This window comes from Nematostella vectensis, chromosome 6 (assembly GCF_932526225.1).
Source record: "Nematostella vectensis chromosome 6, jaNemVect1.1, whole genome shotgun sequence".
In the NCBI taxonomy this organism is placed as follows: domain Eukaryota; kingdom Metazoa; phylum Cnidaria; class Anthozoa; order Actiniaria; family Edwardsiidae; genus Nematostella; species Nematostella vectensis.
Genome location: NC_064039.1, coordinates 15,678,639 through 15,703,772, shown reverse-complemented (window position 1 = coordinate 15,703,772; position 25,134 = coordinate 15,678,639). Strand labels below are relative to the sequence as shown.

Sequence of the window (25,134 nt, the reverse complement as noted above, 5' to 3'; positions counted from 1 at the left end):
CCCACCCCACCCTCTTGCAGACTCCAGAAACCCGGATGTTGTTACCATGTAGATGAAATAACATTTCGACTAAAATGACCAACGAAAAAAAAAAGTTTGTGCAAGTTATTGAGTCTAGGGGGTAAGATGAAACACCGCCTTTAAACGACCCCTATTCCGAAAAACAAATTTGATTCACTCGAATCATATTCCAATAGTTGGTTAAATCTGAGACAAATTCTATAAAAGACATTTACATGGAAAAGTACTGAGGGTTATCTAGAAGAATTTCGGCTACCAGTTTAATAAGAGGGCTTCGTGGGAATCTAGTCTCTCTCATTTTCCCAAGTGGCTTGTCGTCAAGTCTGTGTCACCCGCTCACTCTAATCGCCGGTTCATGTTGCCTTGACCCTGTCCGTGGGTTCTCTTATCGGCGAAGCGACAAGAGGCTCTTAACCTTAAACGACCTCCCGGCATTCCGCGTTTCTCGCGCGCTCTCATGATTTCATGGGAGACCTCCAGTGGCAGAGCGGAAGAGTAGTAATTTGCAGGTTCTGGCTTGCCTTGTATTAGGTCAGGAGGATATTATTTGCAGGTTCTGGCTTGCCTTGTATTAGGTTAGGAGGATGTTATTTGCAGGTTCTGGCTTGCCTTGTATTAGGTTAGGAGGATATTATTTGCAGGTTCTGGCTTGCCTTGTATTAGGTTAGGAGGATGTCAGAAATTTAAGCCAGATATCAACGAAGTTCTTGGATGACGGGAAATGCGACTGAAATCCCAAAAATGGGTATCGTTTGGGAATGTTATGCCGTAAAAGCTCTTACAAGTCCCCAGGGACGTGTACCTTTTTTTGCCTCGAAGAGAACTTATTGGGGAGTCTATTTTAATATCTGATTTTTAGCCATTTTTACAATGGGTATTGGGCCCTTTCTAATAGTTCAACCCCTTGTATACTTGTCTTTTCTACATTTAAACGAATCAATTGAATCACCTATACTCATTGAAGGCTGTTATGTATACGGACTAGGAGAGGCGAGGCATAGAGACAGAGCTTATTATTCAATAATGATTCTAGAGGGAGTGGCTTATTTGTTATTCCTCCAAAAGAGGTTTTCCATTTCAGGATTTCTATTCTATTTCCCATTTTCCCAGTTTGTGTGTGTGGAAGGGGCATCATTTGGGTTCTATAAATTTATTACGATCACTCTCGTTGTCCAATAAAGTATTATATTTCAGTCGATCCAGCGACAAACGTATTGATTTTCTTTAAGTTACATATGACTTGTAATCATTGTTATTATCTATTCGTATTACAGGGCAAATAAATCACTATAAACACGATCTTGACAAAAACTATAACTATAATCACGGACAAATTTAATCGTTCTCAACCTGTTGAGGTGGGTTGGACTCCCCCACCCCACCCCACCCCCTATTGGGAGGAGATGATGGGGAGCAATCTGAAGTGCAACCAAGAATCAAGGAAACAAGCAGCCTCCCATTCTACCGCGCGCTGCCGTGGCCACCAATAAAACGCTTGAAGAGCGTTAGCCAATCAGCATGTGAGAAGCACACATTTATTTGAACTTCATAACTAGGAAATTCTGTGGGGCTATGATGTGCACTCAAGCATTTCTTTGTCTCGCTGATTATTTAGTAAAGTCCCTGTAAACCAGATAACAAGTTTCTTGCATTATTATTGACTTCACAACAAGGTGCCCACGGCAGCGCACGTCGCGCTATGAAATGCTCGTGCCTCAATAAACCACCAATCAATGGTAAACAAGTGGGGGAGAGCTGCACACAACGATAACATAAATTGGATATAATATAACTAAGATATACGCTATACAATCAACTATATACTTTTTTTTTTCGACGGCGTCCTAATGTTTCAGGCGAAAGGACAACGAGAAAATCCAAATGCTAAAAAATACGATTACATTGTAGTTAATATAGTGACATTTTCAAAAACCTGTGAAACACAAGTAAACGCAATGTACTTTTTGTTTCATTAGTTTTTAGAAAAAAGTCCATTCTACATCTACAATCATACAAAATATAGTATGTGCAGAGGAGCGATATGTCCGCTTAATTGAGGTTATATTTATAGAGATTGACTTCTTTTCGTTATGAAATTCTGTTCTTTACAAATCGAACATAGAGTATAGATACAAAATAGGGAAAGTCTATTTTATATGAATGTCTATCTCAAAAGCAGTAATCAAAATATATATAGATAGATGATTCGAACGCAAAATAATGCTTTTGCATTAGAAAACCAGTTCTACCGTAGATTGAACGCGATTTTTTTATTTCTAGATTAATTTACTGTATCAAACAGAACACTTTCAGCATCACAAGGACACAACATTTTTTCGTATTCGTAGAAAGAGCTGTCATTACAACTTTGTCGTTACTCAGAGCTTTCTTTGTTTCTCTGCTAAGAGAGGAAATTCTATAACAAGTGAAGCAAGAGTTTCAATATATCAAAATTTTGTTTTTCTTTTATGTTGTTTTTTATCACAAAATCTTTGAATTCTAATTTCTTCATTGAAAAAAATCAATTGTGTCAAGCACACCCAAATGGGTTTTTGTTATTCATTCTCTTTAAGTTTCATGCCACAGGTATTCCACGTTTGACGTTTCAAGAAGCAATGAGTAGAAAAGCGTGGGTTAACTGTGTTGAAAACAAGTATATACAAAGCAATTCATTGTTCTGCGGGATCGATCCGCGACCCGCTGGTCAAATCCGATTTGATTAATGCTTCCTCGGAAAGCATAGCGTCGACGAGCTTTTCCCATAAAAGATATAAATATAAAATAAATTTTAATTCTTGTTGATCAATTAGCAGAAATCAATTCTTGCATGTCTTAAATTAGCGAAAATAAGTCGCTTTACATGATGCAATAAATGCATTAAGAATATATAGGTTTAATTAATATGTACATTAAACTGGTGATTAATAATCTTAGCACGCTCATCACCCGTGCCCTATTAACAGATGTAGTTGGGTCAGGTCGAGCGAATGGTCAGAGTCACGTGATATGCATGTGATCCCCCAGAATCAGAATGTTTCCGCGAGCCTAATCTTGTTCCCTGGGAATTCTGGGTAAATGGTGGTGTCAATTTTGTGCCTAATCTTACTCAATGGTAAACAAATATTGTAGACCAGTTTAAAGATGGTTTCTCCGAAACATTTGCAACTGCTTTACTTATAGATTCGGGTAGGGCGTGCGGAAACTTAATGGGATACACCATAGCATATTTCGCAAATAATATACAAACTAGATAGAATTAAATATTCAATAAATGTATTACTTTTAAATGATGCTAGTGTAGTTCACTTCGAAATATACGAGTTTTTAAAAAAAAAAATTGCGCGCGGTACCTGGTCGCGAGCAAGTCCCGCCCGCAATTTTGTTTTCGCAACTCAGAGTTGTAGATGGTCTATTTATACCTCACATAGGTTTTGCCAGCCATGCATGATAGTGAACGGTCCCCTAGCACGGTAAGTTGAACTGTCCCATTTCCAGTAATTTTGCCCCTTGAAGAAATACGTCTCGCCATCATTATACCAACGAAACACCGAGTCCAGATCGTTAGGTACCCCTGACCAGACATCACGGATTAGCTTGGGCCATCCAGTTGCGACACGTCCTAACGTGTTATCAAACTGATAGCACAAGTCACCTTTGAAGAAGTAACTCACTTGGTTAGAGAAAGTGAATCCGGCGTCGATGCCACTGGCAGGGAGTCCAGGCCACCCTTGCGAAATCAACCGCGGGTAGCCTGGGTCTACAGAGTCGGTGACACCGTTGTATCTGTAGTAGTCTGGGCCTTTAAAAAAGTAGTACTGCCAGTTGTGTCCCCATAGAAACGCCTCGTCAATGTCGTTGGGCACGCCAAGCCAGGCTGTGATTGGAGTAGGGTAGCCTGGTGCGGCGCGTTTGTTGAGGTCGTCGTATCGCCAGTAGCTTGAGCCCTTGAAGATGTAGGTCTGACCGTTATGCATGTAAGACTCGATGGCATCGATTTTGATGGGATCGCACAGACCTGCGAAACACGAGCAAGTTTATCAACTCGTTCTTTAAGTAATAAGCTAAAGACAACCTATATACGGGTATTTTCATAAATGTGATGATGTGCTAGATTCACCCTAAGTTAAAAGTGAGAGCACTATTTCTTTTTTAAAGTTAGAATAATTATACGCGAGCATAAAAATTAGTAATGAAAGACAAACGTACGAAATTACACTTCTGTTGTCTCAGCTATTACCGTCTACTAATTCTCACTTTTTACACGCAGCAACCACTGGTCAGAACTGCAGGCTGAGGGTTAATAGCACAACTATCAGCACACCTATTACTCTTTACTCCCACGCACGCGTCAGACACGCGGGTCACGCGCGAACGTGAAAGTAGCACACAAACACGTGTCACACCAAATGCGCGGTAAAAATAAGGGTCGGAACATACTTTTACTCACGCGTAAAATTATCGTAATGACATGTGACTGGGACTATGACTAGCACGAGATATGTGACGCAAATCTTAGAATCTTTAGAACGCGTATTACGGAAGGCAGGTCGGGGCGAACATGCAGTTAGATTTTCACACTAAGGATTGGCTGTAGATGCCAAATCTAAGGCACAGCGATTATGAGTTTGGTCACTATATATCTGCATCTTGTCTAAAGTCAAACACTATGAAAAAAATTACATTGTTGTGACAATTGCGTTTACATCCACACTTCCGTTTATAGAAAGGAAAACATAAATATTTGCCTAAGTTGGCCAAATTTGCCATCATACAAACTTGCGTCTCTTACAAGTCGGAGTATTAAACATAAACATTCGTACCAAGCTATAGTCCTTGTGTTACTCTACCTTATCAAACCTAGCGATGATTAGAATATAAAGTCTAGTATTGCGATGTGTTTGCTCGTGGGCATGTCATAGCTGCCATACCGCGCGAGTCTCAATGTCCGGATCTCATTAACGAGGGATAACTTAGGGAAACCACACTCTCAGGACGGGAGAGACGGAGCACCTCAAGGTCACTAAACATTAACATTGTCACATGGAAGAGACTGTTGCGAACATCTAAACTCTATATGAAAGCTCATGTCATTGTGGTTGGTCAGAATATGTTATCATGCAGGCCCGTACTTAGGGGGGAGACGCACGCACCAAAACGTGGGTCATTTCTTATTAAGAAATCTCAAAATATTTCCAATGCTTTTTCCATATTACTCCGCATATCCCTCCCCCCCAGTCAATCCTTGGTACGCGCCTGGTTCTACTTGCAGTCACACTAAAACATTACATTGTTATAACTTAACCACAAAAAATGGGTTTAATTTAGCATGCCTTTGAAATTAGAATTTGAATCCAGCTCTCCTTTTAAAGATACCATACCGTATTACCACGCCTTCTACCATGCGGCCCTGCCTTATCCACACTTGGTGACGACTCCTTCTTCTACCATGCGACCACGCCTTCTTCCATGCGACCACGCCTTCTACCATGCGAATACGCCTGATACAAGCACAAAGTGCCTCGCCTTATTTACCCGATAGGGACCTTGCGTCTTACCGATGTAAACCTTATTGTCCACCTTACTGTCCACGCACCTCCTAACCATGCGACCACGCCTTCTCTACCCCTCATCGCCCACGCCCTCTACTTCTTAGCGACCACGCCTCTTACCGTAAAGGCTCTGGACACCTTTAATGTCGTCATCTCCGAGGGAGGTCCCCACGAGCGCATACACAGGGTTCATAATGGACCCTGCCTGGGTGGAGTGGGACAGGCCTAGGCTGTGGCCAATCTCGTGCGTCGCCACCTTCAGGAGACTCTTGTGCGTAGCGTCGCTCGTCGACGGCGTCCACGGCTCGTCATCGTCGAAGTGGATGTCGCCGCCATATTGGGGGTAAAACGCATGCGCAAGCTCGTTGCCAGGACCGTCGAAGCTCTTCGAGTCGCCATGGTAACCTGGAGTAGGAGGGGGACTGGTGGGTCATACGAGTAATTAATATAACTACCAATTAAAGCTGTATCTATGATATTGATGTTTTTCATTCAAAATTTGTATAAGCAGCTATCTACGTGTAAATTATAGATTTCAAAGACACTAGTGCAGTGCAACCAAAGCCTAAGCAATCAACTTGTTTTACGGTTGACTCATTAAGACAGAAACTTTGAAGAATTACTGAGAGCGACTCCATTGCTAAAGCGATTGTATTAGGAAGGGTTGAATATTATATTCGTGTGCCCCACCATAACACCCTAAGAAAAACACATCTCGCACACAGATGGGCGCGTGTTTCTTCGCTGCATTTGCGTGATATTCTATAATCAAAATTACATCACGCACTAGGGTATCAATTAACTTTTTATTCCACCGGAAACTTAATTAAGCTCTTTAACCATCATAGAAGCATTAGCTCTCATGAGTCCGGAAGGTAACACTACAGTAACAACCGCAAGTGTAAGAGATAGTGGTCGGCTGATTGCTGATTTAGGCAAGCGACGAAAAATCCAATAGACAGCCAAATTACAAGTGCTCGCATCAAATGGCCATGGCGCGCGGCGCCGCCTGTGGGAAAGATCCAATTTCAACTATCTCTAGCAGCCACCACTTTTTCATCCAAGCAAAATACCGAGAGTGTAAAAGAATACATTTCCATCGGCTGACTTTAGAAAACTGTTGCGATATTTTCAACTTAACTAAACTAAACTCTGACAAAAAATAAAACCGACAAAAGAATAGCTTTCCTAAGAAACGTTTTTTCTTGCCCTTTTCTAGCATCCGCATGATGAAATTAAAACAGAGTTACTTGATGTTGAATAAAGACCTTTTGCAAATCACTTTTTAGCTTAGCGCTTATTTCTTAACAAGTCTCGATTAATTTTTATCGTTCCAATTAAGCAAAGTCAAGCTTAAGACCTTGTTTTTGTCTTGGCGGTCAAATCTATTTGGGTTTGCAGCGAAAACGTTCCGGTCTTCAAAAGACCGTGAAACTTTGTGTTTTCACGTCGTAGTTGGAGAAATGTAAGGCTGAAAGGCCGAAATGTATCAGACAGTGCTTTTCACGTCTCGCTTTTATACACTCCATTTATAAATTCCCATATCGCTTCTCTCAACTATGCAAGCGCGAGACAATAATAAAGACATTGACTAAAGACGTTTTCCTCCCACAAAAAGTAGTGGTCGTCACGTATATGCGGCTGGAATCATTTTCATATTTTGAATCGAGTGCGTTGTTACATGGAGGTATTAATTCTTATTTAACAAATGGTATCATTTGGGGGGGAGGGGACCCGCCTTGGTTCGATCGCCTGATCGCGAATCGCCTGATCGCGAATCGCCTGATCTTCGCACCACGCCAGAATTGCGTGTATCATGAGAAATTGATACACAGGTTATCTTATCAAAGACCGAAGGCTCAATTGCTTTATTACTTGTAAAACCCCAAGACCACACAAAAAGTAGCAATGGCAGCTTTTATTAAAAGAATGTCGTGCACTTAATTATTTTTCATATTTAAAACCCTGAATCGCTTTTCATGTTTTTCAGGGAAAAACACATGTATTTGCAACCACTATCTAAATATATATCATGTTCTTGGCTAACTCTTCCGCTTCGGATATAAACAAGTTACAAAATCCCGTAAAGTATGGAAAAGAGTGGGAAAGTCCAAGGGAGCACTAGACCACATATTATGTAACACAATAAATTGGTTTCCGGCCGTTTTGAATAGATACTTTGCGCCAACATTGTTCCTTGCTGTTTGCGGAAAAGAAAAATATTCATTAAAACATTAAAAACGTTTCCGTTTACGTAAAAGAACAAATAAAAGAACAATAAGCCAGGAAGGACAAAAGGATTGTGGTTTAAGGCAGTGACATTCTACAAACACATTTACATGAAAACTCTCGACAACTTGGTGCAGAAATTGCAAAATAGATACTTAACGTTTGAAGTGGTAATAATTACTAATTATCAAGAGTTTGGGGTTATTGGAACTGAGCGCCTATAAGAAGGAAATGCCGAACTTATCCGAAAAGCTTCTTTTAGGGGGTCCGATTCGCGATTCGGTTAGCGATTAAAGGCGACAGCAAACGCTCTGAATAGCTCCAAAATCATACTCACAGTAAATATCCGCATACTGGGGAATTTTTTTAGACGTGTTTACATGAATATTAGCCATATTTTCCTATATGATAACTGCAAAAAAAAATGCTCGTTTGTTCGTTTTCTTTTAGCAGGCTTTAGAATAGACTAATCATGGTTAAAAACTCCTTTTACTAGTTACACCTAGTTGCGCACAAAGATCCGACTGCAAGATGAAAGCAGACTTCTCCCGTGATAATTAAAACTGAAAAGTGATCGATTCTCGCACTAGACATCGGAGTGCTCGCATTTACCTGCAAGTGTTCGCAAAGTATTCGAGGCATGTGGGCGCTGCGGGATAAGCCAGTTTTTCGCGCGCTCGCATGATGCCTGCGGTTCATTCACACTTTTACTGGCGGCAAATCAATGAATGGAAATTCGGACCCTTAGCTTAAGCTAAACCTTTTGTTTACTAATTACAGATAATCCACCTCTACTCCTGCTTTTGGCTCTAGAATGATACTTTTCAATAAGATCAGTAATCCTTGTATTCGATTTGAAATGATTGCGCTATCGATGCTTGTTGCCATAGCTTCTGATTCTAAAGTACTATTATTATTGATCGGCTGCTTATTGCCGCGTATCTGCAAACTTTTGTCAATGCAGGAGATGCCCTGTTTCTTTGTTTCACGACGTTCATGGTAGCTTGTTTGCGTGTCGGTATAAGTTTAGTGGCGATTATTCTATCCTTCTCCCGGCATGTGCTCCGTGTCAGTCAGGAAGTACGTCCTCAAATTTCAAAATAGACATTGCTTCATCTTGTTCAAGAAACCAGTAACGAACAAATTGCTACGACTCAAATATTGTAAATGTCCGGAATATATTTGAATGTTTTTTTTTAATTTGCAAACTTGGGCCTTGTCGACACTAATTAAAAATACTATAATTAAAACTAACGAGGGGTATTCCACAAGCTTAATAATAACTAAAAGGTTTATAATTGCTAACATTACTAACCTGTAACAAAACGAATGGTAATGTCGGCTCTTGTAGCGATCGGTTCCCATCGGAAGACAAGAGGAATGACCTCAGCCCATGTGCGGAAGGCGTTAGTAAGTACCGACTTCACAGAAGCCTCACTCATCTTTGAGCTAAAATCACCCGATTTAATCGTCCAGCGAATCTTAGAATGTGACCATTTGCTTCCCTGGGTAACGAATCTGCGAACCCTTCTTGTTGTTGTGACCCGAAGTCTGTTGGCGAAGTCTCTGAGGGTCTCCCTCCCCTTTCTCATGTTTTGTTCAGTAACGCCGCATCGTGGTGAGCTTAGAGTCTGTGCTTCGTCAAACTGATGGAGTTTCAACCGTAGTTTGCCCTGTAACGTGTTTAAATTCAATGCCGTGTCTCTTCCTGTGTGACTATCATCCGAGGATTGTTTCTCCTCGAACAAGTCTTTGAAAATATAAACATCTTTCAATAAATACTGTGGAGAAGGCAATCTTGTTTTCTTGCCTTTGGGTAAATTTCTCAGATTCGCACTGATCGTGGGGAATCTCTAAGAAATAAAGATAAAAGAGTCACGAATCAGCGACCAACAGTTAAGAGTATTCCCAAGGACCGCTACGCTCGACCGGCTTTTTGACCCAATGTAAACACACGAGTTCGTACCTCTCACACATGTATCGCATACAATCTATTCTGCTACCACTTACTTTCGTCCGTCGAGGTAATCTTGAGTTTACCGAGTCGTAAGTGCCTTCCTCCACCGGTCGAGAGTCGACCTCCGTCAAAAATAATAAAAACGACACAAATACTATCAGTGAACTGAGCGTCATTGCGTACAAACTAGAATTCTACTACGGTGTAGTAGTGGTCAATTGAACGTGGTGTCCGTAACGCGCGCGCGATGTTTCTATCTGAAGTGTAGCGCTTCATTGACGGCAGCTAAGTAGCCGACGTCAGAGCACTCAGCACGCGCGTCCGCATAAAATGTCAACAAATGTCAATAACGCATGCGTATTCAAAACTTTCGCGGGAGGTCTTAAAAATGTGCACTTGTTTGGTCGCGAGGGGACCTGTTTTGGGATACTTGGAAAGCCCCTTGGTTTCCTATGGATAAGCCATCTGTCTCTACTAAGATTACACTCTAACTGTTTTATAATAGCCGCTGCCGCTGGCTCTATCACCGGCGCCGGGTCCGCCGAAGACGTGGCATTTCCCACAGCCCACCCAGATGACTAAGCGACTCATTGCGCGAAAGCTGGCAGTATCTCTAACTCAAAGACTCCGCTTCACTTGGTAAAGCTTAGCGTACCTTATAGCGTTGATGTTGAGGAGTAATTAGCTCCATCCGGCTTGGGATCACAAGTTGAGCAGGAATGTGCAGCATGCTTATGATCGCTGCGACAAAAAAAATGCGACTTTTCTTACATTCTCTCCGCAGACATCTATCCCACTCAAACGTTCGAAAAGCGGGCTAAAATAAAACACGTGACGTTCCGCTGACTGGCCACGCATACGGGGAGGGCTGCCTCGTGCGAAACACATGAAATTCTTTGTTAGACCGGAAGGAAGTGCAATTCGAATATCTTTTTAAAGCATGTGCTGGGATTCCATCCCACATACCCGCCCCTTTATTGCCCTCTCCGAACTTGATGCACTGGCGAAACCTGTGCGAGTACACGCCGAGCCTATACAAGTAAACACCTAACCTAAACTCTTCGTAAAGGGGGAAGATCTCTTCTGGAATCACACATCTGTCTCAACAATGCTAACTTTGGACACAGGAATCATGGAAGCCTCGCTACCTATCTCAAAGTAGTCAGTGTCCGCGGCACTTGTAATCTTGAGGACAAAGTCGAGGGGTTTTAAGAATTAGTCACTAAGCTACTTGGCCTTTAAGAGTATTCAAACTTCCGCTGGTGATCGAGATAAGGGTAGCGCGGACTCCCACAATCTTGCGCAATTTGGGATGGCTGCTCTTCAGCCGGCATACCCAGTACCAAGCAGAAAGTGGGGGTGTGGGTGGAGGGCGTTTCCCCACCTCTTGTCTCATATTAGGGGTAAATCATCCTCGACAGGCAGCCCCTGGGGATACATAATCGTATTGACTACACCTACCGTCCGGTATGTTAGACAGGTTGGTGAGCGACCGTTAGAGAGCGCGAAAATCAGCCTTTTCACCATATGTCTCTGGGGCACTATAACCTGTTAATTGGATATAAGCAAAAGAAGAATAAAACAAACAAACAAACGATCTAGACAAAAAAAGAAACAATCTTAATAAAACAGCCTTTTTTAGCTTAATTTTTTGCTCTTGCTTATGTCGAGATAAGTCCTCTTAAAGTTCGATAATAACTTAAAGTAAAGCCCTGCAACAAATTTCACTGTGTGTAGAGAGACATATCAGGGCTGAAGCACATACCTAGGCACATATATCGAAAAATACATATATTATTTTTTTCGGGTCCGGTATCCATCAAGTCGCGCGTTCTGATTGGCTCTCGTGAGGGCCGGTATCCTACGATCCGGACCCCGCGATACCGGACCGCTCAAAAGCTCAAAATAGTGAGTTGATTTGTAAAATGACCATCAAAAACTGGAGTTTTACTCCCGAAGTTATAGATCTTCACACTAAAACGGCATTTTATTTGTTATTTTATCTAGAATCATTGACTTCACGAAAAATCGGCTTCAAACTCCCTGTGTTTTGACAATTTAATGCCATAATGATAATTTCAAGTTTGCTGATAGTTTATTTGGGATAGAAAAAGCAGCAGATCGTCTCTTCATACGAAGAAAAACGACAAATCACTCTAGGAATTTACCTGCATAACCAGCTTAACGTATCCACATTCAAGAGCAGTTCTTTAGTGAATATATCTTATCGTCTGTAGAGGATTTTTAAATCCGCTTTAAATCGCTTTAAAAAGCGAAAATAGACATTTCTACGATCAATTCGAGTTGAGAACGTATCAATTTGGACTAAATTATTTTACAAAATTGTTGGTCAAAACTCAGAGAATGTCTCATTTGGAGGTTCTTATTTCTGGAGGATAAAAAGCGTTGTGTGGAAATACAAAAAGGAGTTATTATTAAATGATCCTGAGCAAACAAAATCTTCACGAACATCGACGAAAGTCGGAAGCGAAACCTCGCCTCGTGCAACCATATGTCCGTAAGGTAAACAACGTTGGAAAATCTATTGAGGAAAAAATAAATATGTTATTTCCCAGCTAAGGGTAGGTCCGTATCGTGAATTACCGTGACCTCGGCCTTGAAAATACTGACCTCGGCCTTCAGTCACGGTATTTCACGATACGGACCTCCCAGCTGGTAAATAACATATATTTATATGTGTTATTTAGTGGTGGTGGTGGTGGGGGGGGGGGGGGGGGGGGGGGGGGGGGTGATGCACAGTACATCGAAAAAATATCGGTGGGCACAGCCATGCCACTAATGCTCTTTTCTTTATACATTTTTTTTATTTGGGGAACCCCCCCCCCGAAAAAAAAAAAATATATATATATATATTTATATATATATTAAAGCTTCCTCATGAAAAAAACTGGTATGTGAAAAAATTCACCATTCTATGTTTTACTTTATTGTTACACCTTTGCCATTGTCAACTAACAGCATCCTTTGCAATCAGTCAAATTATCTTTTCATATAGTTTATCAAGCAATGAATTTTAAAGGTCTTTTTTAAAATAATTAATTAAAAACAGCAAAAATTGTGCGACAGATACCTGTCTTTTGTGTGTGTTATTTTACTAAGACTATGTAGATAGCCAGATAGGGAATCCAGATGAAACTCCCTATGAGTGGCAGTTTGCTTTAATGTCAACATGTAGTTGATTTCTAAGAACCAGGGCAATATCATCAAATGGCATATAGCAGTCCTGTTGTTGACCTCAAAACTGTCCTATAGGATTCTAAAACCTATAGCAATCATGGTCTTTAGTTTTGTTCCTGCAAAAAAATAGCAAATGTAAGCAATATTACATTAAATATGTAGTGTATGGAGTTGGCCATTCACTGTTGAAATTTCAGTAACATTATTAACATTATTATTGACAATATTCACACTCACCACCTTGAAAGGAGGAACTTTAAAGTTGTTAGCGTGGAAATTCAGCGTCTCCTCTCAGCGTACTCATGTTATCAAGCTCATGCCAACTAGCTGCATACTTTCTACTAGCTCGTCTTGGCCAAACGGGTACGGTTTTGGGCCTCAGGGAAGAGTTTTTAGAGGCTTCCGAACCCTCCATCTACTCCAAAACTGACAAACTGAATTTTTCTGATGGGTACTCGAAGTCAGCATGAAGCGTCCGCAATATTGGAAAGTATGAGTCTGCGCGCAAAGCATCATGGAGCTGACAGCAAGGGAGTAGCCTGGGGACGAGGCTTGATATGAGCTCTTAATACTCCACCCTATGCATTAGAATATTCCATAATTTTTGGGGTGAGGTTAGGGTGCTCTTTGAAGCTGTAGTAAGCTTATATTATAGTCCATAAATACCAGTGTCAAATGTCTTCCGACCAACAGATCCTATAAGGACTGCGTCGCAAACGCTAGCATACTGCGTCTCTGTTAGTCTAGCCGATACAAACCTATGAAGCAAGGTTTTAAGTTTAAAATTTGTAGTCATCTACTAAGTGTGATTAGTATTTCCTAAGTTGCAACTTTGTTTTATTGTTTTCCTCCTGGAAAACAATCAAAATAAAGGTGCAACTCAGGAAATACTTATCACTAAGTAGATAACCACTAACTACTAATTACATTTCCCACTAATTCCCTATTTTTCAATGCCCTCGCCGCTTGTAAACGTATAAAACGAAATATAATAAATTTGATTTAATTTTTTATTACGATATGAGATTTAGGGGGTTGAAATGGAGAGCGCTGATTAGTTGAGTGGCAGTGAAAGAGTTATTTAAGGTAATTCCCTTGAATTGCACTGCGCACCACTTTTGCGCATAGTGGTGCGCGCTGTTTGTATGAATTTTCCGGTATTTAGTGCGCGCGCGCGCCACAGTTGTACAAGAAAACAAAGCAAAAGGCGCGCGTTTTTTACTTAAAATCGCATTGAAAAACGATGTCGGTTACCCCCATTTTGTATTTGCTCAAATAGTTAAATGTGAACGGAAAAATGATATGCTGAAAGAAGAAAAAAAGTTGGGTTGTAGAAGTTTTTTTATATTCTCTTAAAAGCCATAAAATACTTCGAAATGGCGCTGTTTACCGTATCTTTTTACCGTGTCTTTTAGTGCGATCTCAGGATAGTGGAAAGGGTGAGAAGCACTCTCTGACCCAATTTTTTTTAAATTTCGAATTGATTTGGTAACAAACAAATTACAATTTCCAAAAATAATTTTCTTTTTATCTTTACAGAATCGCGAGTTACAAGGAAAGTTCGTTTTCCGTCGAATCCTTTAATCCTTTTAAGACACAGGATCCCACAACTATTCACGCTGAATACATTAGAGCAGAGTATATAAGATTAGTGAATATGAATAAATTATCGAATTGCTCAACAGCAGCGAGGTAAACGGTAAATGCTTGGTAAATTATATATTAAAGTTTGTCGCCCTCTCATAAAAACTGCCCCCGCTAGTTCAAAGTTTGTCGCCGTCTTATGAAAACTGCCCCCGTTATTTTGAAGTTTGTGCAGTTTTAAAGACAGGGCGACGATTCAAACTAGCGGGGGAAGTTTTTATAAGAGGGCGACAAACTTTGAACTAGCGGGGGCAGTTTTTATAAGACGGCGACAAAATTTGAACTAGCGGGGGAAGTTTTTATAAGAGGGCGACAAGCTTTGAACTAGCGGGGGAAGTTTTTATAAGAGGGCGACGAACTCCGAAGTAGCGGGGAAGTTTTATAAGGGGGCGACAAACTTTGAAGTAACGGGGGCAGTTTTTATAAGAGGGCGACAATCTTTGAAGTAGCGGGGGCAGTTTTTATAAGAAGGCGGGGACGAGAGTTCGTCACGCGAGTCTATGCTGCACAGGCGGGGACGAGAGTTCGTCACGCGAGGCTATGCACAGGCGGGGACGAAGGTTCGTCACGCGAGTCTATGTACAGGCGGGGAAGAGAGTTCGTCACGCAAGGTTATGTACAGGCGGGGACGAGAGTCCGTCACGCAAGGTTATGTACAGGCGGGGACGAGAGTTCGTCACGCAAGGCTATGTACAGACGGGGAAGAGAGTTCGTCACGCAAGGTTATGTACAGGCGGGGACGAGAGTTCGTCACGCAAGGCTATGTACAGGCGGGGACGAGAGTTCGTCACGCGATTTTATTTACAGGCGGGGAAGAGAGTTCGTCACGCAAGGTTATGTACAGGCGGGGACGAGAGTTCGTCACGCGAGTCTATGTACAGGCGGGGACGAGAGTTCGTCACGCGATTTTATTTACAGGCGGGGAAGAGAGTTCGTCACGCGAGGCTATGTACAGACGGGGACGAGAGTTCGTCACGCGAGGCTATGTACAGACGGGGACGAGAGTTCGTCACGCGAGTCTATGTACAGGCAGGGACGAGAGTTCGTCACGCGAGTCTATGTACAGGCGGGGACGAGAGTTCGTCACGCGAGTCTATGTACAAGCGGGGACGAGAGTTCGTCACGCGAGGCTATTTACAGGCGGGGACGAGAGTTCGTCACGCGAGTTAATGTACAGGCGGGGACGACAGTTCGTCACGCGATTTTATTTACAGGCGGGGGCGAATATTCGTCACGCGAGACTACGTACTGGTGGGGACGAGAGTTCGTCACGCAAGACTATGTATAGTATGATGGGGGCGAGAGTTCGTCACGCAAGTTTATATATAATGAGGCAGAGGCAAGAGTTTATGTATAGTATGATCGGAACAAAAGTTTGACACTCGAGTCTTTATAGTACGGCGGAACAAGAGTTTGTAATGTGAATTACGTGTAACGAGTTGAAGTTTCATAACTATTAAAGCGGAACGAGGGATCTTCGGGAAATTTAATTTTTTTATATGCATCAAAGCCGGCGCAAGGGTTTGTCATGTGAATTTATGAAGCCTGGTATACCAGGGCGGGGAAGTGTGTGTCATGCAAATTTTTTGTATGAAGCATGTAACCGACTAACATAGAGATGGGACAGGACAGGAGCGGAACTTAATGCAAGCTATTTCATGTACGGGAAAATGAGAATCCGTACTGAGCTCCTTCTCAGCTGCGATGCTAGCCATAGAGATCCCATGTTTGTGCGAAAGTAATATCATTATGTGCAACTCGACGCTGACCAGTTGATTGCTCTTTTGACGAATTAAGAGCCAGTAAGGCCAAGGGCGGCCTTACTGGAGCAGATAACACCCAAAGCAATAAGGATAACACGAATTGAGTGGAATTTATAATGCATGGCATGTTATCAAAATAATTAAGCATGAGCTCATGCCTTATTATCTTGTTTTAGTCTATGTCTATGTACTTGTGTACTACCTCCAGGTCCCAGAGGGGGGCGACAGTTTTGAGACAGGCTACCTTAACAGCCCCTTAGTTGTACTGGATCAAAACTGTCCTCCTCTGTGAGTCCGTACTGGGTTTCACAAGTAGTGAGGTATTGTTCTTTCTTTGTTTATTCCGCTTTAGAAGAGGTTGTAGTTTTGCGAGAAGGATACTGTTTTTGATATGGCAGTATCTTCCGGGGAATTTAAGGCAAATAAAACTTTTTGGGGTGAATGTCAAGGAAACCCTGTACCGACCCGCAGGGGGGTCAGGAAACGACCAGTTGGTTGACCTGGCGACACGGGTAGAAAAAAGGGGAAGTGATGGTTGATGTCGATAAATTGAATTTTAGAGAATCTGTCAGTTTTGTTGTAGGGCAACTCTAAAAGGAGATCCTAAGAACGAGATTGCTCACTGGTTGTTTTGAAGGAATTTGATTCTCCTCTACCCTGGCGCGAGGAGACACTTTCAGATAGGTTTGGGATAAGAAGATGCGCGCAGACGTATCTGTCCTGCTCGCGGAGTTGAGTATTATGTGGAGGCTGCTCTTGCAAATGTCAATAAAGGACCTATTCAAGAGTGGCAGGATATAAACTCAAACGTTTTTGTATGCGTTCCCTGAAGGTAATTCTGGAAAACGTCTTCCCGAGTGACAACGACCCAATCGGGTTATTTAGGTTTGGGGAGAAGAAAAGATTAGAATATTAAAGATGTTGGATGAGTATGATAAAGCAACACGGTCTCGAGAATGAATTAACGATTATCCTTAAATGTTATTTGACCACTGAATTAATGATAGTCATTAATTCATTGTCATGCGCAAGGCGCGGATGCTAAGGTGTTGTTGATCACATGGTTGACTACTCAAGCATTCAATTGCAAGCATTGAAGCAAGCGAGGATGACTGGTAAGCGAGGTCGGTACCTTTTGAAATACTTGGCTTAAAACGATTTGTTTTGTCAATTGTTCATTGAGCGTGAAATTTTTATTCAAATATTTGATCTCTCGTTTTGACAAACTTCGATTTCGTAGTTCAAATGCGGGAAAAGTATAAAGAAATCCTGATCGATAAGTACGATGATCTATCACGTGTGGAATGCTTCGATCGTTCAACGTGATCCGAAATATTTCTGAAATAAGCTTACAAAAGCAATGGAGCATATATTAGCTACCATGCGATAATACTCTCGTCCATGGTCCCCATACAGCTGCTTTAGTTCAAGAAGAAAGGTTCCCAAGTCAAAGTTGTTTGCACGTCTAAACCATCCCTGTTACATTATCTTCGGCTGCTAAACTGTTATAGCCAAGTTGGCTTAAATATGCGTACCAAATGTACTAATATGTTATTATAAACCAAATATATATTCCGAATACCATGCTTTCTATCAGCGCTATTTTATAATTCAGGATAAATTGCAGGAGTGATATTAGACATCTATTTAGATACTTCATCCATCCTTATGCAGGACTCCCGGATATTGTGATATTATCAGATACTTTCTAATCAGATGCTATTAGATATCCATTTAAAGATACCCTCAAGCTCCTCCTCTATGCGGGACCCCACGAACTCGATATTAAATATAATTATCCTCATTTTTACTAAGAGATTACATTGCCAGCAATAATTTACACAGAATATATAAAAATATAGATTTTTTTAGTGATATGTTATGAAATTCTGTTTATGGTAATGTTATGCTTACTTTACAGGCCATGCAAACTTTACAGGCCATGCAAAAAAAACCTTTAATATATTGTAACACATTTTATTACTTTTTTATTAAAAGACAAACCACAGACACCAAACAAGAAGATAGTACCGCGGCTTAAGGTATGACATACAGTGTTTGACTCAATAAGAAAGTCTCATCTTTTTTATAATTTATCATGTTTATAATACTGTATTAATAGTTACTGCTACTCTTCTATGCATCATGTTTGTGAAATTAATTACGCTAAAGATTGAAAATTGCTGCTCTTTTTTCTCCAGGTATGCGCATAGAGTGATGGGATAGCCTCTATTGTAACATGGAAAGCAGACATTGTCCTGAGCATTATCTGCTTTACATGTCACAATGGTGGCCATTGTATTGAAGCGGATTGTCTCCAATTGATTCTGTGTGCATACCTGGATAAAAAAGAGCTTTGCTCTTAGTTGTATGATAATTTATTTTATTAAAATTTCTGTTTTTATTACCATAGGCCTTTCCAGAATGTGGTACAAATTGTCCTACTGCATGTCGCAGCTGCAAAAATGAAAACTGCTCATACATTTTTGCAAAGAAGGTCAAGTCGAACCATGATGCTATTGAAAAGAAAGGGACAACCAACCCAACCAATCAGAAAGACATGATGTATTATAGGGTGTGTGATATTAACAATTACAATAACATTTTTCATCTATTTTACACCAAGTGTCAAAGTTCACGTTTTCTAGTATCTAATTTTGGTAGAGGGTGCATCACCTGAACTTGAAAAAATTTGACGGTTTCCCCAGGCAACAATGATGGCAACAGTACAATTTAAGTACTGTGAATTAAACTAAACCGGAAGTCACACAACTTTTGCATTCATTCATGTCAATATTTACAAATGGTTTACATAGAGTTTGCTTTTTATTCCCTCACATTTTGCATTCACATTGTGACACTTTCTATGATAATAAAGCTTTCATTGACTGGAACCTTGGGAAAGCATTGTTTTGTGTTAAAATAGGACAACAAAACCTGCTGTTTCCCTCAGTCCCAGTCAATAAAGTGTTAATTAATAGGTTTTCTTAAAGGTGCCAGCTCAACCACACTGTGCACCATGTGCAGATAAACGTGTGTATGCAGAACCACCATATCGCATTTGGAACCTCTGTGTGTGAGCAAAAGAAGGGTAAGGTGCCAGCTCAACCACACTGTGCACCATGTGCAGATAAACACATGTATGCAGAACCACCATATCGCATTTTAGCCCAAGATTTATGTCTGCAAGAATGGTCAAGGATTACATAATTAATAAGTTATCATTTTGCATGACACAATAATAGCAATGAAGCGAATACATGCAGACATGCACACTCAGCAGTCTTCAGATTATGTAATCAGTTTATTATGTTGCAGCTAAATGTAGTCTAATAATGTATCCTTAGACTATTGCACTGTCAGCTTAAATTTAAGTTCTGTCCCCTCAAGTCACATTCTTGGAGCATGTTTCAAATTTCATACTCTGGCCTCACAGCATTGCATATTTATTTGATTCTAGGCAGACGTCCTGCATCAGAAACACCAAAATGACATTGTCATTTTGACATTTAAGAGACATGGTCTGGGCACAACAGTGCTATGGCACAGAAGGTGCCGGTGCAGCCTTTGTTGGGCACGAGGGGGAGAAGCCTGCCCATGAACTTGGGAAAATGGTTAAGAAAATGTTTGAGACGTTTATGGAAGGTGAGACTAAGGACTGGGAGACCACAAAACATGGAACCCCTGGTCCATGTACCACCTCCTTGGACCACCCCTAAAACTGCCTAAAAGCTGAGACAAAATGAATTTGTGTGAATAAATCTGGCACATTAGAGACCCTAAATGTCTGATACAGTCCAATATTTAATATAACAGCAGTCTATGTGCCTCTACCGCCATCTTGGAACATTATCCACTAACCATTCCTAATGAAGGGTATTAGAGGAATATATGTTGTAGGGGTGTAAAGAATGTCCCCACCCCAACCCATTCTCCCATATCCTTTATAAAGAGTTTGCTATTTGTTTTTCTCTTCTCACTTCAAACTTTTTTCATTTCTTACATAATTGATCTTGACACAATATCAAAATTTGTGTCCGCTCCACTATTTTATCAAAGCATTATTTCCATTTTCAAGTTTTAGTTGCATTATTGAATTTACAGTAACAAAAATGTTTGGGTAATTTTTAATGATGGCCGAAGTTGTTGAAAAAGGTTGTTTAAGCTTTGTTTTTTGTGTTTTATCATTGTCATTATTATTGTTATTCACACAACTGGCTTTCAAAATGCTATAAAAAATTAGTCACAAATATGACTGAAAATGTTGAGGAAAATGATCAGTTGTACAAGTGATCCATAAAAGTCCAATATCAAACCATGATTTATGATACCACCCGATGTTTTTCTTATTTCAAGTGGAAAAATTTTCTTATGAAATGGGAAGGGTGTCAAAATCACACGAATTACCATAAGAACTATAACATGCACCCTTCTTGTTACTAACACCAATTTTCCTATCATTAGAGGCCGTTAGGACAACAACAATGCAATATCACTTTGCTTGACAAGCTAAGCTTGGTGAGTGTTTTTTTTATTTCACTTTTTTTGTTAGTTGAAAAATCAGGGAGCTATTTTTACTAGTTGCATGGGAAAGGTCAGAAAGTATACTGACCAAGAGTAACAGCCGAGATCAGTATTGTCAGATGCCCCTGTAGCAAAATGTCCTAAATCATATTTACTTTTATTTTACAGATCCTGGAAAGAGAGGAGCTCCCAAAAAGGTATAATTTAAAATTTGTATAGGCGGATGCATTAAGATGTCTTTGTCTCATGCTGAAAAATACAATTAGGGGCATCTTTCACTGGATCTGGAAAGGAGCACCACAAAGTTAACAAGACTCCAATCCAAATTTCAAACCTTTTGCCACCAAAATTCTCAGGTTTACTGAAGGGTGGTTAACACTAGTGACCTTGACTGCACTAATCATTTGACTGCAGTGTTGTCCAGATGGAGTGGGGGCATAGCGTTTCTCAGTTTTGTTCAAGTCTAATCCTCCACCCTTCCCCAGGACCATGAGGGTAGGGGTTTCAATTGACTAGTGCATAATGGTATCAGATAGGCATCGTTTTGGCGTTCTCTCTTATACATTTCTTAAAAGATAGTAGAGGATTTAAAGTTAAAAAGTCCACTTTCTTTGTTGGTTTTCCAGCTAGTCTTCCAAAATTTTGCCATTTGTGAATATGTATAATCTGGTGTTTTCTCGACAAACGTGAAATAATTCCAAGCCCTTTCAGCATGTTAATTGTATGCTTCACTTTCATCATGTTAATTGTATGCTTCACTTTCAGCATGTTAATTGTATGCTTCACTTTCAGCATGTTAATTGTATGCTTCACTTTCAGCATGTTAATTGTATGCTTCACTTTCAGCATGTTAATTGTATGCTTCACTTTCAGCATGTTAATTGTATGCTTCACTTTCAGCATGTTAATTGTATGCTTCACTTTCAGCATGTTAATTGTATGCTTCACTTTCAGCATGTTAATTGTATGCTTCACTTTCAGCATGTTAATTGTATGCTTCACTTTCAGTTAATTGTATGCTTCTTCTCTATGGTATTTTAGAGATGCCATAGCTGCAATGACAGCAATGCCCTTGCACGAAGAGTTTGTACAACGTGCAAGGCCCCTTTCCCTCCCCCAAAAAAGAAGGAAATGAGGGGGGATGGGAATATCACCCACCAAAGGGGACATCTTTTCGATAGGGTAAGATTAATTATTATACTGTATTGCGTAATCATACAAAACAAGCTTTAGAAAACAATCTTTAGGAGATTTCCCGGACAACTCCCGTTATATGTTCATTAGAATAGCCAATGAACAGGGTGGTAAAGTGTGTCTTCGTGAAACGAGATATGGCCGTTTTACACTGCCGAGAAACATGAAATCGTCCATTTTCCATCTCCGTGGAACGTGATCTAACATGATTTAGCAGTTTTGAGTCTACGTGAACCCAGATCTAGCTTATAGTTATTTTCTAGGCGCTGTTTGTTTCAGCCAGTAAAACGTGGAAAGCCATTTTTATGTCCGTGAAAATGTCATCCATACCCCCCTTTACCACCCTTAATGAAAGATACCAAACAGAATATGGAGCAATGAAAAAAGAGAGTAAGAGAGTGGAATGTCTTTGACATTAAAAGAAGTATATTTATTAGAGGGTGCACTGCCGAAACTGATGTCATCATGTTACCATTTTAATTATTATTACTAGCTTGAGTTGTTCGCTAAAGTTTTCGATTTTGCAGTTAAGAAATGTTTGTCTTTGTAGTTAAGAAATCCAACTCTTTTGATTCCATGTTGAACTTTTTCCTTAGTATTTCAATGGATATATCATACAATGATGGCAACGACTGCAATACACTTATTTCAATTAACATTAAAACTGGCTAAGCATAACTGTATATCCGCTATACTCGGTCGGTCGATTAGCTGCAAAGTCTTTACAAATGCCGAATTATGTTATTTAGTATTCTTTCTGATCTATCATTTATGCCAAACAGATATATTTTGACCGTTTCGTAGTGGGCATACCACGGAAACCGAGAAATAGGCTGGATGCCATAGACAGTACACTAGTTATATTTTGTCATTACCACTGTAATCATCATCATCCTCATCATTATCATCATCATATGTCATCATTATTATTATTGTTGTTGTTGTTGTTGTTGTTGTTGTTGTTGTTGTTGTTGTTGTTGTTGTTGTTGTTGTTGTTGTTGTTGTTGTTGTTATTATTATTATTATTATTATGTAAGTAATTTTTATGCCTTTACTCCCAATAATAACAATTACACAGATAGGCAGAGGGCTATACTGCAGCTGGCTCTTTTCGCAGGCAAGACCAGAGACTATATGAATTTTGGCTTTTCTTCCACAGTGGCTCAAATCCGATAAAAGTCTTTAATAAAAATTGTCCATGATAAATCACCCTTACGAACCAGCGAACGCTGTATTATAATAACTGTAAGAATATTTGTTTAGCAAAAGAAGTAATTATTTTTGCTTGTATCATGATCCACAGGCAGATGTCCTTCAAAAGGAGCACGGCGTGGATGTGGTCGTCCTTATGTTTGGACGGCACGGCAAAGGGACGACCACATCCTGCTACGGCACAAGAGGAAGGGGCCTGAAGTTTATCGGGGACCAGCAGGAGGCCAAACCTGACGAGGATGGCAAACTTGCCTTCCGCTTGTTTGATAGATTCATGAGAGGTCTGTGATACAGATATCTTTTTCCACAAAATTTACAGAACAATATTTAAACTACTAGGGCCCTCCCCTAGTAAATTTTTATATTTACGATATTGATTTGTGTATGCTGTATTGATAATTGCATAAATAAAGTAGTCCCAGGGCAAAAGACGATTCAGAGATGCTGAAATTTATCAACTTTTCAAGTTCAATTTCAAGTCAAGCTTTATTATGATCAGGTTGAGGCGGACCGTCGCGTTGTGTTTATGATACTGAGCAAATTCTCTTTTAAAATACTTAAAAGTAATCTCATTGTATTAAATAATCCCAATTGGTAAAAACAAAAACTAGTTTGTCCATTTCAGCCCAAAGAAAAACACCCGCGGCAACAACACCACCCACCGGGTCACCCGCGGCGACAACACCACCCACGGCAGCACCCGCGGCGACAACACCACCCACGGTGGCACCCGCGGCGACAACACCACCCACGGGGGAACCCACGGGGGCACCCGCGGCGACAACACCAACCGAGGCGGCGTCAACATGAACATAGCATGCTCCATGTACAAAACAGAATAAATCAGTTTATTTTTCAAGTCTGTTTTTTGTGTGATTATAACTGCTTAACCAGGGGCCTGTTTCTCAAAGCACTCAAGTATTCTCTGTACCCGAAAACTTCGAATGTTTTCAGTTTTGTTAGCTGCTGCTTTATTGCTTGTTTCGTTCTTGGACCTCCTTTTTCTATTGATGCTTTCTTTTATTTTGTAATACCTTCAAAATCTCACGAGTAACCCCAATATTTAAAAGTGACCCCTCTCAACCAGGAAACTACAGGCCAATAGCTATTCTTTTCTCCTTTAAAAAAATCCTTGAAAAACTTGTATATGATCAATTAATCTTCTATCTTGAAAAGCATAATATCTTATTTCAATATCAGTTTGGATTCAGGAAAGGCCACTTTACAGAGCATGCAATCTTAGAAACTATCGAAAACCTTAAAACAGCACTAGATCAAAACATGCTGACCTGTGGTATTCTCCTTGATTTCTCGAAGGCATTTGATACCCTAAACCATAACATTTTACTTGAAAAAATGTACAAATATGGAATTAGGGATACCCCACAAAAATGGTTTTCAAGCTACCTAAATGAAAGAAAACAGTTTGTCAAATTAGGAAACACTGAATCGGACCTTCAACCAATTACCTGCGGAGTCCCACAAGGGTCAACACTTGGACCTTTGCTTTTTCTTCTATACATCAATGACCTCCCACACTCCTAAAAAAAACTGAAATTCAGGATATTTGCAGACGATACAAACATTTTCTATTCATCTAAAAATCCTAAAGATTTAGAGCTAACCATTAACACTGAACTATTAAATGTAATCAAATATTGCAATGCAAATAAATTATCCATTAACTTTAAGAAAACTAACTACATTATTATTAAATCACCTAGGAAGAAAGTTAGTATCATCATCACAGCCTGTGATATCGAGCACAAAAGTACTATTAAATATCTTGGCATGTTTATTGACAATCACCTTAAAAACAATCATCCATGCATCATCATTAAGG

At 40.3% G+C, this 25,134-nt stretch overlaps 3 protein-coding genes and 2 long non-coding RNA genes across 6 annotated transcripts in view; 2 read left to right on the top strand and 3 right to left on the bottom strand.

Annotated features, from left to right (window-relative positions):
• Positions 1-1,189: 1,189 nt before the first annotated feature.
• LOC5509262 (matrix metalloproteinase-14) lies at positions 1,190-10,564 on the bottom strand. The gene is made up of 4 exons (XM_032378137.2): positions 9,810-10,564; positions 9,115-9,652; positions 5,691-5,975; positions 1,190-4,036 (listed from the first exon to the last, which is right to left on the bottom strand). Exons 1-4 carry the CDS (start codon positions 9,930-9,932, stop codon positions 3,435-3,437), a joined length of 1,548 nt encoding a protein of 515 aa, XP_032234028.1. The 5' UTR covers positions 9,933-10,564; the 3' UTR covers positions 1,190-3,434.
• Positions 10,565-12,672: 2,108 nt separating this feature from the next.
• On the bottom strand, positions 12,673-13,445 carry LOC116616185. The gene is made up of 2 exons (XR_004295236.2): positions 13,192-13,445; positions 12,673-13,070 (listed from the first exon to the last, which is right to left on the bottom strand). It is a non-coding gene; the product is annotated as an uncharacterized LOC116616185 (long non-coding RNA).
• A 3,043-nt stretch (positions 13,446-16,488) lies between these two features.
• LOC116616182 lies at positions 16,489-20,618 on the top strand. 2 transcript variants are annotated; one of them, XM_048728642.1, is made up of 4 exons: positions 16,489-17,485; positions 18,360-18,403; positions 18,775-18,936; positions 19,822-20,618. In XM_048728642.1, exons 1-4 carry the CDS (start codon positions 17,422-17,424, stop codon positions 19,960-19,962), a joined length of 411 nt encoding a protein of 136 aa, XP_048584599.1. In that variant the 5' UTR covers positions 16,489-17,421; the 3' UTR covers positions 19,963-20,618. The 2 variants fall into 2 exon arrangements, with proteins under 2 accessions (XP_048584599.1, XP_048584600.1); XM_048728643.1 differs by having other exon boundaries at positions 16,850-17,485; positions 19,355-19,874.
• Positions 20,619-22,073: 1,455 nt separating this feature from the next.
• LOC125567871 (classical arabinogalactan protein 4-like) lies at positions 22,074-24,150 on the top strand. Its single transcript, XM_048728644.1, has 2 exons — positions 22,074-23,572; positions 23,917-24,150. The coding sequence occupies exons 1-2, from the start codon at positions 23,428-23,430 to the stop codon at positions 24,099-24,101; spliced, it is 330 nt and encodes a 109-aa protein (XP_048584601.1). The 5' UTR covers positions 22,074-23,427; the 3' UTR covers positions 24,102-24,150.
• A 491-nt stretch (positions 24,151-24,641) lies between these two features.
• Positions 24,642-25,134, bottom strand: part of LOC125567872 — a 3,873-nt gene continuing 3,380 nt past the window's right edge. The window contains exon 3 of the long non-coding RNA XR_007311850.1: positions 24,642-24,832. This is a non-coding gene — a long non-coding RNA (uncharacterized LOC125567872). The remainder of the gene's footprint in view (positions 24,833-25,134) is intronic.